Below are 17,772 nucleotides of genomic sequence, written 5' to 3' on the forward strand. Positions count from 1 at the left end.
CTGATTACCATTAAATTGGTTGCTTTCAGCTTTGAAAAAATTATAGAATAATTAAAACAAATATTTATGCTAGCCTGAAAGGTTTATTAAAAACTCCAACGAGCAGTGTTAAAAAAATTGGTCTAAGATGGCCTCCACCATAACTGATATTCATATGTGACGCACAAATCCGCACGTCGCGAGGAGCGGCACGCCAACGTGCGCCGTTTGAACTGGTTAAGATATAACTTAGCGCAATCGGTACGTGTTTTTTGAGGAAGACAGCTGGTAAGTTAGCGTATTTTACTACTTTGTGATACGCGCAAAGAGCATGTCATAAATTGCCTTTGCTATGCCATGTCTTGTCTGGACCATCTTCCCCGATCGCTTATGTGTAACCACACAGCAATGTGATGTTGCCATGTGCCAGGTTGTGTTCTGGGTAGGTCTGTCAGGTCAACAGGCTGCTTAAGTGCGTGTTATGCGGGCCATGTCTGGCAAAGGTTGGAGCAACAATTTCAGAGCATGCATGCTGTAAATGTTACCCTTTTAGGTTTGCACATGGTGCTTTAAGGAATCATGCAGTTGCCAAGGTAATTTCATGCATGCATACTCTGAAAAATTAAGCCCAAGGTAAAGTTGATCTGACCTGAGTTTGGTGCACATGGACCTGCCATTCTATAAACTGATGCACCATGGGTGTCCAGCTCAGTTATGATTGGATTTCAATCTAACTTTTATCATTATCATTGATTTTTGCAGACTGTGGTTGGGGTGTTAGACACTTAGGAAATCTTCCCATTTACCAGACCAATGTTGGCCTGTTTTTTATATGATGCAAATCACAAAATAATGACTGTTTCACTTCTGACACTGAATGCTTGTCTTGAAACAAAGGGGCCTAGGTACACACTGTTGGCATCCCACAGTGGTACAAATGGAAGCTTTTTATTTCCCTTGCAAAAATATCATTAGCTTATACTGTAGGTTGTTATGGCAGGCTGATAAGATACAACTTGTTCAGGTTACAAGTGTGGGCCAAGTTATGTGCAGTGAGAGCTCTGTTGTGTTAGTGGAGCTGTTTGTGAACCTGCACAGTGTCTGTTAGATGAGTGCTTCAGTTTGTTTGGAGCCATCTACAGGAGCATGTAACAAAATATAGCTATGGTGGTGGCCTTTTGTGTGTGCTTTTTCATAAGTTGTATTACTCAACTTCATGGTTATTTATTCACAGACAACAATTGTTTAGCTGTATTGTCAGTCGGGCATAATATTATTATTGATGATCTATGTGACCATTGAATATGAATTAAGATGATATTGTATGTTAGAAGACCATATATGTGTTTCTCTCTTTCAGTTGGTAACCATGAAGGAATACCTGTTGACAGTGGCATCTGTGATTGGATCTTTGGCTGTGGTTCTTGCATTTGTTGCTCTTGGTAAGTATACCTATTTAAGATAAGGATGGTCATATCTTGTATTGTCATCCAGCATTTGGTATCCAGTGTAGTATGATTCTTTTTGTGTTGTCATCCAGTGTTTGGTATTTTAGATTTTCTCCTGTATATTTGTCTGTCATGTTAGTATTTTAACTATGTCATGAAGTTCCAAAGTCAGCAAGGTAAACTGAACGTCAGTTAGTTGCCCTTATTTGGTGTAGTTTGGCAGGTGCATTTATTTTGGGTTTTGTCATCACATGAGATCACCACCAGGCACTGGATTATAGTTAGCTTGGCTAATATGAACAAAATGTACCATTCTATTTAATTGTAAAACATGACCTAAGGATGCTTACCAGAAATATTCAGAAGCAGTACAAAAGTGAACTGGCAGCAGATCTCAAAACAAATCAGAAGGCCTTTGGTAGGTGTGCCAACTCAAGACCATGCACAATGTGCAGTTTAGAAGGCCTTCTTGATGATGTTTGAGCATTAACTAACAGAAATAAGGAAAACAGCAGTGTTCCCTAGAACTTCTTCACCAAGGTTCTCACAGACAGTTGGACTAGTGCTGTGCCTGTGATGCCTTGCAACCTCAGCCAATGGCCTCTGGAAGACATGGGATCTACTCAGGCAGTGGCAGGGACATTGCTCTGAAACCACCTAGCCCCCTTAGCCAGATGATGTACATCCCAGGATTTTTCGTGAGTCGGCAGATGTCCTGGCAGTACATCTTAGTCTGCTGTTCTGAAGCTCATTGGCATCTGGAAGGTTTCCATCAGATTGGAAGCTTGGTGAGGTAGTCCTGATCTTCAAGGAACTTAACATACATTCTTCAGCATTCTCCCAGTGAGCCTTACTGTTGTTCCTTCCACAGTGTTGGAGTTTTTGTCAGAGATAGTGTAATTGAACACTTCTTTGAAACCTGACTTCTTCATGTGGCTCAGTATGGGTTTATTGAAGCATTCCAGTAACACACAGCTATTGGAAGTGCTAGAGGATTGGAGTGCCGCAGTAGAGGACAGGGAGCCTGTGGGCATATTATACCTGGACTTCATCAAAGCTTTGGATTCTGTATCTCATAATGGATTGTTCTGCAAGCTCAATGTCTATGGTGTGAAAGGTAACCTGCTGCATTGGATCAGGGCCTTCCTCACCCACCAGATGCAGAGAGTGTGGGTCCAGGGCTTGCAGTAAGCACAAACTCGGCTGACTGGACCGACGTGACTAGCGGCATCCCTCAGTGGTTGGTGCTGGGACCAACGCTGTGCATAATCTTCGATAACGATTTACCAGACCAAGTGCAAAGCGCTGTCGGCAGCTGCTGTGGGTTCAAAGCCGAGCCCCGCGTCTTGTCCAAGAAACGGGGTACCGGTCATATGCCGAGAGGCCGTGACTTCTCCAGCCACCCTCGCTGTACTACCGTCGTCGTAGTAGAGACGTGGTTGAGTTCCAGACAAGGTGCATCTCGAAATAGACGAGAGAACACCAATCGAAGCTGAGAAAACCTCGACCTAGGACCTCTGTCTGTCGGAATTCGTTCAGCACCGGGGTCGTAAATGATCGGAGCTCTCCTCCACTTGCACTGGTATCACATCCTCGGTCGAGCAGTTTAAATCCAGGCTCGATCAACACTGGGCTGACTATGTATGACATACCACACCGATGGTATCCCTAAGATGAGAATATTCAGCTGCGTGAACGGCAGCTGGAAAAGGCCGAGATAGTAGCTCAAGTGGCCTTTTAAATTCCCGATGACGATAAGGAAGGGTAAGGTAAGTTGAGACTACTTGGTTTTGGCAATTTTGGTTATGTGGATTAGAGCTCTTTCGACTAATATTCATCATTTCCGGGCTTTTGGACGAAGGAGATTAGATAGCGGCCAGGCAGGACCACATGTGACTGGGGGTGGGTGGGGGGAGGGGGGGGGGCAACCACCCAGCTTAGCCCGCGCAGGGACCCTCCTTGGGGTATGCGCTAGGCGCCCGGTCGGGGTCCCCCTCCAGGGGCCTGTCGTTCCATTCGTAGCTGGCGCATGTAGCCTGCTTGGACAAGCGGCGTGTCGCGAGGATAAAAAATGAAGCAAGATAGGGTATAAGAGGGTCGGATGAAGAAAGTATCTCAGAGTGAAGGTTGTATTAATTAACAGATGCTACCTTATTAGTCTTCACATAGTTTCACAGCATATATTTCAATGAATGGCAAAGGGGATCAAGTCCCCAGCGACCAGGGCAGTCGATGTGGCCCTCTAATTGAATAACTCATTGGCGCAATGCATGTGTATTTTTATTGTGCCATATCTGCTCAGAAATAAAAAGAGGGAAATTGCCTTTCCTTGTGATGGGAGTCATCATCAAATTGCCCAGGTATGGAACTCATCTGCTTTCAAATGCTGTGTACATTCAACTTGAATGATGAGCTGAGCAGCAGGACACTGGATTGGTGCCATCTCATAGTATGAACGGAATCACTTCTGCACCTGTTTGCCCTTGTGTGTTCACTCAGATGAAAAGCACTGGACAGTTATCAGTCTCTAGCAGATTGGTTTAACCGTCACCGTTTGGTTGCGGCATGGAATGTTTTGCGTGGCGTTAGTGTTGTCGCCGGACTGACCATGTCAGAGTTACCACTGGAGCGGACGGACGAGCTGACTCGCCCGCAATATCTCAACTCGCCTGCAGGTGGCTCTTTCACTGATGCGTGTTTGCGGAATCCTAATATCGTCATGTGCACGTGTGTTGACCCTTCCTCGTGATGTTATTGTGGAGTTGTCCGTGACCTTATATTTTTCTACTTGCATTTGCATACTTGGTTAAAAACGTTCCCTAAGGTATCCAATTCGCTGTATTACGCAGCGCCAAAGGAGGTACGGGTTAGAAATTCGCACTCAGCACCTTCATTTGGGTGAAGTCCAACTACTACACGTGGATGCCACGAATCCGGGCTGACATACGCCAGTTACGAATACTTAGGTGATAGTATTACATGACCTTGAGCACCACATGACCATTGGAGGTATTCGTGTGACGTTTCTATGTGTCGTGCATCTCTGGGTGACATTCAAACATGCTACGCTGCACAAGTTTTGAGTGCGGCAGGCCAAAAAACTGAAAGAGCTTAAGGTCTTAAAAAGAGAATGGCTTTGGATTCCATTGAACGGCTCTTCAAAGTGATTATCTCATTTCTAAACAGCCTACAAATGTGGAACGTTCTCTTTAAGACTGTTTTTGTCCCGGCAGGCTGGTACATCGTCTGGAAGTGTTTCCTGTCGCGCTTCAAGTTCGTTCGCGAGATGCTGGACGCCGGCCGAGAGCCCTCACCGGAGGCGGCCGAGCTGCGCCGGGTTCGGCAACGGACCAGCCGGCGACTGCGCCGCGAGTGACGCCGACCATGCTGCCATCTGGCCGCCGAGCCGTCAACCTAGGATGACATTGGCGGCCGCCGAAAGCCCGGCGGTCGCCGCGCCCACGACTTGTGGACCCTGCGCGGACTGCTGGAAAGGGGGTCGTGCTACGCTGTGCGCAGATTCTGCCCTCGGAACTTCTAGATGCTGCTCTGCCATTGTCGGCAGCTGGACATTACTGAGGCAGATCACTAGCAGGGCTCAAGACTGTCAGTGCAGAATATCTCTAGGGTTCTTTGACAAAGGCTCCTCATTAGCTTCCATATTCCAAGATGGAGTCTATTTTTAATGGGAGCAGTACGTGAAGTGTCCCAATTATGGAATACAGCTGACATGTGGTGGGGATATTGTGAATAGTGGTTGGTAGCCACGAGTAGATAAATACCAGCCAGGGTTAACCGAGTGCAGTCCGTGACCTTGTGTGCTGTGAGTCTTCTCCATCTGGATTGCCAGCGTGCATGGCTGTGAGGTTATCTGCGTGTGCCACGAATGCAAATCTGAACGCGGTTTGTAACTCCTGACCAAGGTGCGCACTTGGTCCATTCTGTATAAGTCCGAAACCATGGTAAACGAAAATGCTCACCAGTCGCCCTACAGTGAGTCCTCCCCATGTTGCACGGTTTCCTAACTCAAGTGTCTACCTTGCGTGCTGCCTTTGTGTATGTTTGATGATGGCTATGTTGGGTGCCCCCCCCCCCCCTATTTTGCAAGATGGAAGTGAGCATCGGCACACCGGCGACACCAAACTTATCTTACGTAGCAATCCATGGTTTGTTGAGCGAGACTTTTAATATCAATTCATGCTTTGTTTGGCTCGCCATGCGGAGCCTGCATAATGATGTATTTATTCATGTGTATCATGCCTTGCCTTGGTTATGGTGCTGACGTGGGGCTCGTGACGTCGGTTTTGGGGTAGGTGTCTTTTCCACGTACTGCAATATGTCCGCCATGTGTCGCTGAGGGGTTTGTGAATAATGCACGTGATGTACCTAAACGTGGACAGCTCTGTCACTGTTTTACCCATCCGATGTGGGTACGTGTTTGTATGTGAATACATGCCGTTGTTTCGTGCAATTCACACTTAATTTCACGATTTATTGTTTGATTTGGCGATTTAGGTAAGTTGAGCATGGCGCATACCGTAATGTAAGCTAATGTGGGACGGTTTACTTCAAGAAATGAGCACGTTTGTGGCAGTGTGATAACGCTGCGTATTCAACGGAAGGATTAATTCCAGGGGCCTAAATACAAGCCCCCAAATCAGAATGCTGCAAGCCAGTCGATGCTGCTGTGATTTACCCAACATGTGGAACGTCTTCATAAAGCATCACTAGGTCAGAACGAGCCAACTACTACTACGACTTCAGCACTGCAAAGTTCAGCACATCTCTGTCGCCTACCTCAGCGCGCCGCCGCGCCAGGCCTCTGTTGGCTGATGTGGCAGCTCAACATCAAATAACGCCCTATCGAGGTCCGCCGCAAAGTTCAGTAGGCTCGACAACTCCTCTGCCATCTTGCAAGAAGCGTCAGAACCTGCAGTTCGCCGGGCCGCCATCTTGGTCGCCTGCACAGTACGCTGCAGGGCACCAAACAGGCGGTCGGAAGCGTTAAATACTGCGTCGCGCGCGGGCTGGCTCACCAAACATCTGTGCACGGTGTCCCCCACGTGCACCAGCTTGTGTGAGCTCAGAACGACGAACTTGCAGAGGGCGGCGAGCACTAGTGGTGGCTGTCCTGCCCGGATGGCCCCCAGCAGCCGATCGGTCGCCTCACGCAGGTGAGTCTGATGAACTTTGGCCTGGCTCTTGTAGAAGCTGAGGACCTCGGCCTCGTGGGAATGCGCCGAGCTCTTTGTGTTGGGATCCCTTCCTGCCGCGTAGACTTCGTCGCTGAATAACTCCTGAGTGCCATCAAAATACTTGGCGTTTGGCCGTTTAGTGACGAGGACGAAGTCGTAGTCGGCCATCAGCGCTGTCCATCGCCCTCCGATGGGGGTGCCCCCCTTGGCGGCTGGTCTCCGGTCAGGAAGGGAGCTCCGACACTGCGGCGCGGCTTGGACGGTCAGAACGGCGGCGACCAGCCGTGGCACGGCCGCGCGCAGCCCCACGGCGCTGGCGAGCAGCTCCTCCAGCCCGGTGTCCGAGTGGCGGCCGTGCGACGCGGCCGGCCTCCAGCCGAGCGCCTCCTGCGTGTCAGCCACGCGCTCGGCGCGCCGCCAGGTCTCGCGCAGCGGTGCCAGCGCTTCCGACACGGCCACGTCATCTGCGCCAGCCGCCGCGCGGCCGGCGAACTGCACCAGCTCGAGCAGCGCCTCACGCAGCCGCGTCACGTCCAGTTGCAGCGTCAGCACCGTCGCCGCGGGCGAGCCCGGCCGGCGTACCCCTGCGAGCAGGCGGCTAACAGCGGCTAGCACCTCGCTCTCCAGTGCGTGCAGCGTGTCCCGGCAGGCAGCCACCGCCAGCGGCAGAACATTCCACTCGCCGGCGCTGGACGACAGCGAGGAGTCCGAACTGTGCAGACTGCCGGTCCGATGTGAGGCAGAGTCGTTTGCAGCGACAGCAGGCTGATCGCCCCGCCATCTCTCGGACGGAGTGGGAATCTCCGTTTCCCAGCCGGTGACGTTCTCGGTGAAGTGCTGCCGCGCTGATGGCGATCGCACACATGATAACCGGTTGCGAATTGCGCCATGCACGCTCAAGCCACCGGTGGCATTGATCTGGCCACTTGTCCAGTCGACAGAGTGGTCTATTGTTGCTGTGCGTTCAGGTGCCTGCGGGGCTCGGGATAAGCCTCTCGCTGTTTCAATCCCGGCTGTGCGCAAAGCTGCCTGCGGAGCGCCAGGGCCATGACGAGCTTGCGAGAGTGGCGTCCCGTGCTGAAGCGGAGAGGCCTTTAGCGGGTTCTGAGATTCGGCCGCGCCGAACACATCTGCCGCGCCACACCCGGTGGGTCGTGCCGGGTTATGACCCCGTGAGGTCTGCTCGGCGCCATCGTGTGGCCACGACCTCTGCGCGCCGGGCAGCTCCCGTCTTTCGTCCGGCGCCGCCGCTAGCTGGCCACGCTCCAGAGAGGAGGAGCGGACTGGTGCTTCTCGGCGAGGGTGGTCAGGAGGGGCGGGAGCGGCGGAGACTGGGGCCGACCTCCAGAGGAGATCGGAGGGGAGCCCGGGGGCGGCGACCCGGGTCTTCCGCACGGATTGGCTGCGGTCGGGGGAGGAGGGAGCGGCGTGGTTCCGACCGGACCGCGGGACGTCGTAGTCCTGACCGGCAGCCGCGGCATGGATGGGTCGCGGGCTTGGTGGGATGTCGTACACGTCTGAAAACAGACAGCATCCTTCAGAGGTCCATAAAACAGTGGGTTAGATATTCGCACGAGAAGCACAGGCATTCGGCAGTTTTCCTTCAAGCAAATGGTCATTACTCACCAACGAGAATGCTTTTGTACGCCGAGCATTGGCATCGTCTCGTAAAATACCCGATGATGCTGGCGCAAGGTCGCCGATATCTCACAGAGACATTTATAGTACCGTGCACTCATGTGGCCACTGCTAATGCGCTGAATGCTAAACTGGACACATGGCCTTCGTTGATTCTTAACAGATTGAGGCACGGGATTATGCAATAGTCGTTTTGGCATTCCTAGCTGTCCCACCAAACCTTGCAACTGCCAGTGTCAGCCGGGGTAAACGCACCGGGACTGTGATCTCGGCAAGTCATGAGTGGGCCGGGCAGACTGGATATGCTCCATCTTGGAGATGGCCTCTGCGGAAGGCAAATCACAGGCGTAACATACATTTTCAGTACAAGCCGTACACAAGGACCGAGCGTCCCATTAGTCCGGGCGTAGAACACAGTGCTGCCAACCGAAGAGTGCTTAGCTCCACGTGAGGAGCTGTACTCGCAGTGACACAATGTTCGCCCGTCTTCAAAGGACGTGAGCTTGCACCAGTTGAGCGCCAGAGATGAAATATCGATCCAGGGCGTACCGAGGGCGATGAGCTGGCGAGACGAAGGCTACCGCTTCGCACCAGGTGCGAGTTGCTGTGAAAGTCTGCGTCCGTTGCTTCGGTCAACATGAGCAGACGGTTCCGGGGACAGATACCCTGCAAATCAAATGAGGTCTGATAAAAACAAAATACAAACATAAACATCGCACAACAAATGCCGGCCAACGCGTTGGAATACCCGAGATGCATTATGTTCATGTTTGTAGCATGATATTGATGGACAAGCGGCTATGGAGCATAAGAATGTGGCCACGCATAGGAACAAAACACCGAGTGAATTACCAGGCAAAAAAACCTCGCGTTGCGATTCATGACAAGACACGGCACTTACCCAGACATGTAACGCACGCACCCATAGAGCCCCTTTCGAAAGCATGTGACCCCCACACAGAGAGACGGCAGGGTCGGAAGGCGCAGCTGACCTGCTGGCCGCGGAGCGAGCACAGCCGCCAGCCGGGCGGCGGCGCGGCCGCTGACTGCAGCACCGTCAGCAGGTCGCCCCGCCGGAACTCCAGCTCCCCGGCACACTCGGACGGGTTGTCGAAGAGCGCGCGAGCCAGCTGAGCCTGGGGACGGGCCAGACTCTTATTGACGGCGGTTCTCTCGGCAGGTGATTCACACCTCAGCCGCACCGAAGCGGTGAACGGCGCGGAGCCCTGACGGCCCGGTATCAGCCGCCTTCCGTTGATAGTGCCGCACCAATGGTCTTATCGGCAGTGTGAAGTACCGGCAACAGTGTGAAATGCACCGGCCAACTATAATCACTCCGAAGTTGTATGCTGGCTGCCCAGGTCGAGAACAAGTAACGACGCCGCAAAGCGCCACTCTGGCCCCGTGCTATCGGGGCCCAGCACGGCACACACACACACACACACACACACACACACACACACACACACACACACACACACACACACACAACACACACACACACACACACACACACACCACACACACACACACACACACACACACACACACACACACACACACCACACACACACACACACACACACACACACCACACACACGCACACGCACACGCACACGCACACGCACACGCACACGCACACGCACACGCACACGCACACGCACACGCACACGCACACGCACACGCACACGCACACGCACACGCACACACACACACACACACACACACACACACACACACACACACACACACACACACACACACAACACACACACACACACAATCAAGCCAGGAGAAGCCTTGGAGTGCACAGGATAAGGTATCGAGAGTGTACCGCGACGGCAAAATGGCACCAGAGGGGCGCAGTGCGCAGTACGCAATGCAGCCGTGGTAGCAGGAAGTAAGGTTACATGACACAGTCACATCATTGGAATCATGCCATTCCGACACGTGCGGTGTGAGATAGATCTTACTGACATTTGAGATCACGGCGCTTTGGGCAAAGGCCCTTGATGTGACCAACGGCCAGCCTTTCGGAACATTTAGCCATTCCATCGGGCCCTTGATCTTTGGTCTCGAGACCCTTTGGCCACTCGCCGGGCCCCCTCAAACACCGCTCCGACTTGGAGCCACTTGCCGCTACAGGACCCCTGCTTGGCACCGCACTCCCTAACTAACACTTAGGGACCCAAACATCGCACATCGCAAGCCCCAGCCTCGTTCCCGCTTGGGAAATGGGTCTCAATGGCTCAGACGGGTAAAGGTCGGTGCCCCTTGACAACACAGGTCCCCTGCAAGGCGCTGTGGGGCCCCAAACAATGGAAATCGCTGGCTCCTGCTTTGTCCCTACTTGTGAAATCGACCCTTAGGCCCATTCCGACACGTGGCTGACCGTGCGCTACTGGAGGTGTCTGACCGAAATATGGGCCCTCATCGACTCAGTGGGCTCTTGATGAGCACGCAGGGCCCTCTGGCTGTCAATGGAGTGTCCGGCCCTGCGGGCCGGGGCCCCTAAAGGGGACCTCCGGCCGGTTTTTTGCACCCTTCGGGCCCTTAGTCGTAGGTTCCGAGAGATCCCAGCCAGACTAAAATCGTTTGCGACGGCCGTGTGGCTCGCGAGGGTCGCGCGGCCAGCTGACTGCCGCGCCAGCTGACTGCCTGCGTTTCTGCCGCGTCTGACCGCGATTCGCCGCGTGCCGCGCAGTGCCGACGGTCAAACGCGCGGCTGAGGTGGAGGGGGGGGGGGGGGGGAGTGCTCCTGGGGTCGGTCGGGTTGCAGTCTTGGCCGCTGCAGGGCGGAAGCAAAACAGTCCGATCGCTGGTCGACGCGAATGGCCGGGGGAGACACGCCTTGACACAGGGTTCGGTGGCGACAGCTGAGGGCGGCAGCCACAGGCGCCGTTCAGACCGGCCGTTTAATGTTCGCCCACGTCCTGGGCGCCAGGGTCTGCACGTGCGCTGGCGGCTTTAAGCACGGGTCAAAGCCGACAACTGTCGATGTAAACCAGGTTGTTTGATCCAACCGCACGCTACTCAGTGAGCAGAAGTTTAGGGGCTCCCACGTACAGCTAATCAGAGTGCATTAACGATACTGATTTAGTATTTGCTCATGCTGGACTCGATGTTAAACCCAGCTCGCGTTAACTCATCTCATTCAAGACGCAACAGCGTTCAAGCACAACCAATATTTGTTCATCCATATTTATGTTGGCTGGCCAATCCGTTGTTCCCTGGTCCATCCGAATGCTACGGGATGGACTGAGCCTCATCCACCCGATGCACATATGAGCAATCCGCAACGATCTCACAAAATCTACACAACCATTGCGTAAAAAACCTAGGGCCAGCAGTGACGGAACATCTGTGAAGATGAGGGGCAAGTGATTTTTATTTAGTTTTTTTCATGCACTGGCATAGGGTTACAGTTAGATGCTGCTCGGAGTTGGGGGGGGGGGGGGGGGAGGAGGGCAGGGCAGCCACCCCTCTCCCTTATTCACCGTCCTCGGTTGGAACACTTGCTCGCCCGACAAGGAGCATATCAAAAACGTGAGCCTTACATGAACAGGTCATCGGTCTCATTGGCCTAATTGTCGTGACGCGCACGCGACCCCACGGAATGGATTCCTATCTCAATCCGCCGGTCAGAGGACTGAATGCTCGGTGTGGCGACACCGGTCATCAGTCTTCCTCGGCGGGCGCATTTGCCCCGGCCGCGCCAAATACGTCGCTGTGTCGGAGGATGACGGTGCACCTCCTTATTTGTCCGGGCGCCGCCGACCACACAGCGCCCGGCCTGGCTCGGCTCCGCTCGGCTCGGCTCGCAAACAAGAACCGCTGGCAGCGGCCCGACCAGCACACTTCGTAGAATGTGGAGCGGGTCCATGACGTGGAGGGACACGGGGACCTGCCGGGTGACCAGCTGGATCGGAGGGGTACATGGTCCTGCTGGATGACCAGCTGGATCAGAGGGGTGCAGGGTTCTGCCGGGTGACCCGCTGGATCAGAGGGTACGGGGTCCTGCCGGGTGACCAGCTGGATCGGAGGGACACGGGGTCCTGCTGAGTGAACAGCTGGATCGGAGGGACACGGAGTCCTGCCGGATGAACAGCTGGATCAGATGGGTACGGAGTCCTGCTGGGTGGCCAGCCGGATCAGAGCCGCACCGGTTCCTACTGAATGGCTGATGCCGACGCCTTTAGCGAAAGGTGGATATATTCGACATCCAGCAAATGGGCAGCGCCATCATGCGAACATGAACACAAGATGAGGAGTCACCAAGTGAACATCGTCACTGGTGATAAAGCGACCAGGTGAACAGTCAGTTGTTAAAACACTGTCACCAGGTGGACAGTGACCAATTGAACACTGTCACCTGGTAACGAATCACCAGGTAAACCGTCACCAAGTGATAAAGCCAGCAGATCAACAGTGTCACCAGGTGGGCCCGGTCACCAGGTGAGCAGTCACCATATGAACACGGCTCCCAAGTGATAAAGTTACCAGGAAATTACGGTTACAAGGTGACCAGTACCGGATGAGCTTTAACCAGGTGGTTAAACCGCCCAGTAATGGTGGTCACCAGGTGGGCAAAGCTACCAGGTAAACACGGCCCCCGTCGAGCCTGACTGTCGAGGAAACACAAGGCTATCAGCTGGCGGAAGCCACTCGCTGTGACCGCCAGCCGCTCGCACGCTGGTGCTGGAGGCGCGCGGGGCCCGCCAGGAGGACGGGCGGCGACTGACGGTGACGGCGACCCTCTCAGCAGCCGACCGTGAACGGGCATGACGACCGGCCCGCCGCCGCCGCGCTCCGAGGCGGCTCCCGGTATGGCCAGCAGCCGGCAGCCGTTCGCATTACTGAATATCAGTACACGGCTGCAGCCTTTGTGACCCTGTGCATGCGAATGATGTCTGCACGGGGCTGTACAGGCTGGTGCTTTAGCCCGCTGCCCAAATAGGGTCAAGCCGACCGGCAGGATCAGAGTACATGTAGAGCAATAGATGTGTATGGAATAAGATGATTCTTCGGACGCACGATGACCTTGACCTACTTTCTCTAGCTGTCCGTGCGTGCACGCATTCCCCGCTCGTATTTTGAATTCACTGCCCCTCAAACTTCTCCCACTCTCACTCCCCCACCTTTCCTCTTTAGACCAGCATCTGAAGCTACTCTCCCTCAACGGACTGCAGGTGTTGCGTGATACGTTTTGGGCAATCTTCAGAAAAAAGTGATGCATCGTTTGCATAAAGAGGACATATTTGAGAAAAAAATGAAAGAGCGCGATGCTGCAATAAAGGCCTCAGAATTTTTACGTACGTAGTGAAGTAGTCGAAGACTCTACTGCACACAAATTATCACTGAATGGCACGAAAGGTTGTTTTAGCGGGAACTGCACGACATTTGTAATTCTAACCAACCTTTCTGGTGACGCGGGGTCTGGAATGCAGGTTCATGTCGTCGCGACATGCCATGCAAGCTGATGCCGGAACACTTCTGGGTAACTTCAGACTAAAAAACCCTGATCCTGCTGCTCGGCGTGGCTTCGGGCGGGATGACTTCCTCTTGCGCGGCTGCAGGAATGTGTAGTGATGCCCGGCAGCGGTGTCACCGGTGACGTCCGGCAGTGATGTTCCTACTGGAGTTCTTCAGTGGTGTCACCAGCGAAGTTCGTCAATGCGTCCAGTGAGCTTTCTCAGCGATGATGTCCGTGACGTCGGACTGAAGCTCTCCCAAGGACACCCGACGGAGTTTATCTCTGCGACTTTGACGGCTTCTGGCAACGCTGCTAGAAATCCGCTCCGAAACTGACCAGACCCTTGCTGCCGTTTGAGCAGCGGTTGACTGAGCTGCTGTGCGCCAGCACGCTGACCGTCCGGTCCCGGGAACACGCTTCTTCTGTCTGGTGAGCGCCGCCTGTCGTCCGTGCCGTGTCTGGAGCTGACCGGCCGCGCGCTCTCCAAGCCTGCACCTGCTCCGCGCCAGCCGGCCGCACCACTGGCCGGATCAGGCCCGCTACGCGCCGCCACACCGCCCGCACGAGCTGGGGGCGGGGGGGGGGGGCATCAGACGCGGTGGCTGGTACCAAGTATGCCCGTCGTGGGTCCGTTCGTCGAAGACTGCTATTTTCAAGGTGTAGATCACATACATTGTACGTTTCACGATATCTTTGGTCGAAATTTTTGTCATTTTCTGAATTATGACAGATCGAGGTTCCACAACCAAGGTAAACCGATTTTGTGTTGAAAAAGGGAACTAGCCAAAGTTTTCCAACAGTTGTCCAGCAGTTCATCAGTTTCCTTGGAGCCGGCAGACCGTTGCGTATAGTAGTTAGGGCGCTGGACTCTGGACCTGTCAGTCTTGGGTCGGGGCCCCTGCCACGCCATCACTGCATCCCATGCGACACTAAGAAAGGCGTTCGTCTCGAAATGACCCAAGCTGTCGGTGAGGCTTAAGGTGCCAATAATTGTCATTATTTATTACATATAGCGGCACTTAACCACGATCAATCACGCGTCAGGGCCCGGGGCAGAATTCCAGGTCTCTGCGAATGTCATGCCGGGGCTCTCAGGGCACAGCGCCAGGTCCCTGAGAACGCCGTGCCAAAGCAACAACAATGATTTTGCTTGAGCGGTGAAAGTGACAATCTTGGCTACCTTGAGCATTGATTGACGTTTTAACCTTTGCCTGACGAAAGCGTTTTACCGTTTTTCTATTTAGAGGTGGGATGGTCACCAATGCACTTTGACTCCCCTACCTCCTCCAAATCATTTCATCACAAACCGACAAGGGGAAAGTAAAAACAAAGCATATTTGCGTGCACCAGGCGGACACGCTGATGATGAGCTTAAGTTTCTGATATCGGTGGGTGACATGCCAATTCGGGACAAAGGTAAATATTCTTGATAAAACTAGGTATTTTGAGGTTTCATTATATTGCCACTGAGAAAAGTGAGTATATACCGCAGAAAAGGCACAAATGTGCTGATCTGAGCCCTATCTGCAAATTTGTTTGCATCACATATGGTCTGTTTAAGCCCAAAGACGCCTTCCTTTCTACCGTGGACGGAAATCTTCTGTGTCTAGTTGCTTGTAATCTTGTTCCTGTCCATATTCAACGTGTCGATATTTTCATTCAAAGTTTTCATATTCTGCGTTATTGTTATTATACCATGTCGACATTTTGGACGTGGGAGTCGGCGAAGTCGACGTTTTGCCTGCTTATATTTTGCGTATCCATGTTTGCTCGTCAATACGTTACGTTCAACACTTTGTCGATATTTAACAGGATGATTTTTTGGATGATCACCGTGGCGTTTGTCAATCATAAATATCTAAATAAACAGCGCATCACTCTTTTTACTAAATTTGGAAACAAATTGTCCTGAATACAGGAGGAAAAGTGGGAGATGGTTTTTCAAGCCATTTGTCACTTTTTCCCAAACTTTGAAATCATTTTCGTGCCACTCGCCCCATCTTTTCTCTTCTCTCTCCCCCTTCTCCGCGGTCTTCCATGCTTCCTTGTAAGTTCTACGTGCGTTCTGTCTCTGGAACAATGGTCTCTTATTCTTCTCTACATTTTTCATTTATGATCAGGTCTCACAAATGCCTTTGTGCTCGGCTCGCCCCCTGTGGCCCCTCATGTGCTCTACTCATGCACGTCTCCTCTTATTTTATTTTCTCTTTTTTTTCTTTTTGTCACGGTACCCCCATGTACGAATAGAACTCTACACTGCTTTGACCAGAAAACAACTTCCCTGCTATCGCTTATCCAATTAGCTACTATAAGAACCTCTGTCTGGTGACTTCCCGGCCCGTACCTTGGCATCTAGACCGTCCGATATGTGCAATGGCGCAATATCAAGCTGGTCCTAACAAAGCAGTTTTAGTTTTTGCGACTGGTGGCCGCAGTTTGCGATCATTTGCGTTTCATTTGTTTGCGACTGGTGGTGTACCGAGGAGCGTACGGCTGAGCGCCGCCGTCCCACGTGCGGCTGCGGGCAGACGCGGCTCATTGGCTGAGAGACTGGGCTTCAGGTCTTATCGTGTGCTCTGCACCGGATGTGATGTCATTCGGGGAAATACTGCTTGTTCCTGCGAAGCCCAGCTTTCGCCCGATCCTCGACCAACACTGACGACCCTCTGATAAAAAGTTGTATTTACAAACAGCCCAACCAACTGAACGAGAGACAGGAGACCGGTGAGGTGCGATCTCAAGACGGCGAACAGAGACCAGCGTGGAGGTGCATCGTAACTGATACCCCGGGCTGCGCTGGCCGCGTCATGGACGTTATGGAGATGAGACGAGTTGCGGTCTGAGTGGGAGGGGAGGGGTCGCCACTCCCAGAGTACATGAACATCACAATCAGCGCCGGCATGCACACACTCGACACGTCCACGTGCGCGGAGGGAACAGGAGCGTGGACACGGGCTCGTGCCGGTTTTGATTATCTTGAAACCAAGTGGACATGGGATGCGGCGCACGTTCAGCAGCCGCTGTGCTCGCGTTCAGCAGCCGCTGTGCTCGCGTCCGGCAGCCGCTGTGCTCGCGTCCGGCAGCCGTTGGGCTTGTCGCCGCAATCGCGTTTTCAGGGTTCCATACGTGCCTCTGGTCGGGTAGCACGGGACATCGCACGTTGTGTTACTTAGCTTTGGGTACGGTTCTGAACGCGTTACGCAGGCGTTCTCGGTGAACGCACCCCAACCGGATGTTCATACGCTTGCATGGCACGGAATCAACGAAAATCTGGGGATTCAGGCATGTCGACGAGGCATCCAATGGGACACGGCGTCCCTAAACTTCAGTATTTGAATCAGAAGCTATCGGCCCATCAGGCCATGCGCCCACTTGGAGAGAGAGAAAAAGAGCCTTTAGACGTAATTCAAATAAGTCTAAGGATCACTTACAGGGAGCAGTACATACAGGTTCAAACCTTCAAGTATCAGCTGAAGTTAGAGAGAAGAACAGTCAATAATGGACATCAAAATAGCATCCGTCGAGGCCGGGGAAACCCCGGTTGTCGTGTAAATCGTCGATTAGTGCTTTACACAGACCCATTTCGGCACGCAAACTTAGGGCCTCAAATAAAAAAAACGGAAAAACGTTTTATAGCGATAAAAGATGCAAATGGAAGTGAAGAAACACAGAGAAAAACAGAACATGAGAGCAGACGTTTCTGGCTACTCAAATGTTGGGAAATCGAACTATTGGGATAGCTATAACGTCGTTTAATTTGTGATGAAACGTAATTAGCCAACACGATGTCGATGTTTGGGCTAGATCCACACCACTTAAGTCTAGTATCAAATTCCTCCAAGATCATCCGGATAAAATGTGAACATATGTGACAAACGCCGCACAATCTGTGTCTTAAATCATGAAACGCTAAGTATCCGAGCTTATACTCTTCAATCGATTCGGGGCCTGCAACTACCACATCACGCATAAGAACCCATGGGGATTCTCCGAGCTGACTGCAAACTGGCGCTGCCAAGTATTTTGAGTTTTATGACA

General features: G+C 52.7%; 1 protein-coding gene and 1 long non-coding RNA gene across 2 annotated transcripts; one reads left to right on the plus strand and one right to left on the minus strand.

Moving 5' to 3' along the window:
- Positions 1-177: 177 nt before the first annotated feature.
- Positions 178-4,916, plus strand: LOC119099502 (uncharacterized). The gene is made up of 3 exons (XR_005094386.1): positions 178-267; positions 1,340-1,421; positions 4,661-4,916. It is a non-coding gene; the product is annotated as an uncharacterized LOC119099502 (long non-coding RNA).
- Positions 4,917-7,117: 2,201 nt separating this feature from the next.
- LOC119099243 (cas scaffolding protein family member 4) lies at positions 7,118-14,226 on the minus strand (the record flags this gene model as incomplete). The annotated part of the gene is made up of 5 exons (XM_037222366.1): positions 13,679-14,226; positions 9,253-9,396; positions 8,810-8,926; positions 8,516-8,585; positions 7,118-8,139 (listed from the first exon to the last, which is right to left on the minus strand). Coding segments are annotated over exons 1-5 (1,407 nt in total), but the record flags the coding sequence as incomplete, so codon positions are not given.
- Positions 14,227-17,772: the final 3,546 nt, after the last annotated feature.

The sequence above is a fragment of the Pollicipes pollicipes genome, unplaced genomic scaffold (assembly GCF_011947565.3).
Source record: "Pollicipes pollicipes isolate AB1234 unplaced genomic scaffold, Ppol_2.1 Scaffold_4740;HRSCAF=5597_pilon_pilon_pilon, whole genome shotgun sequence".
In the NCBI taxonomy this organism is placed as follows: Eukaryota; Metazoa; Arthropoda; class Thecostraca; order Pollicipedomorpha; family Pollicipedidae; genus Pollicipes; species Pollicipes pollicipes.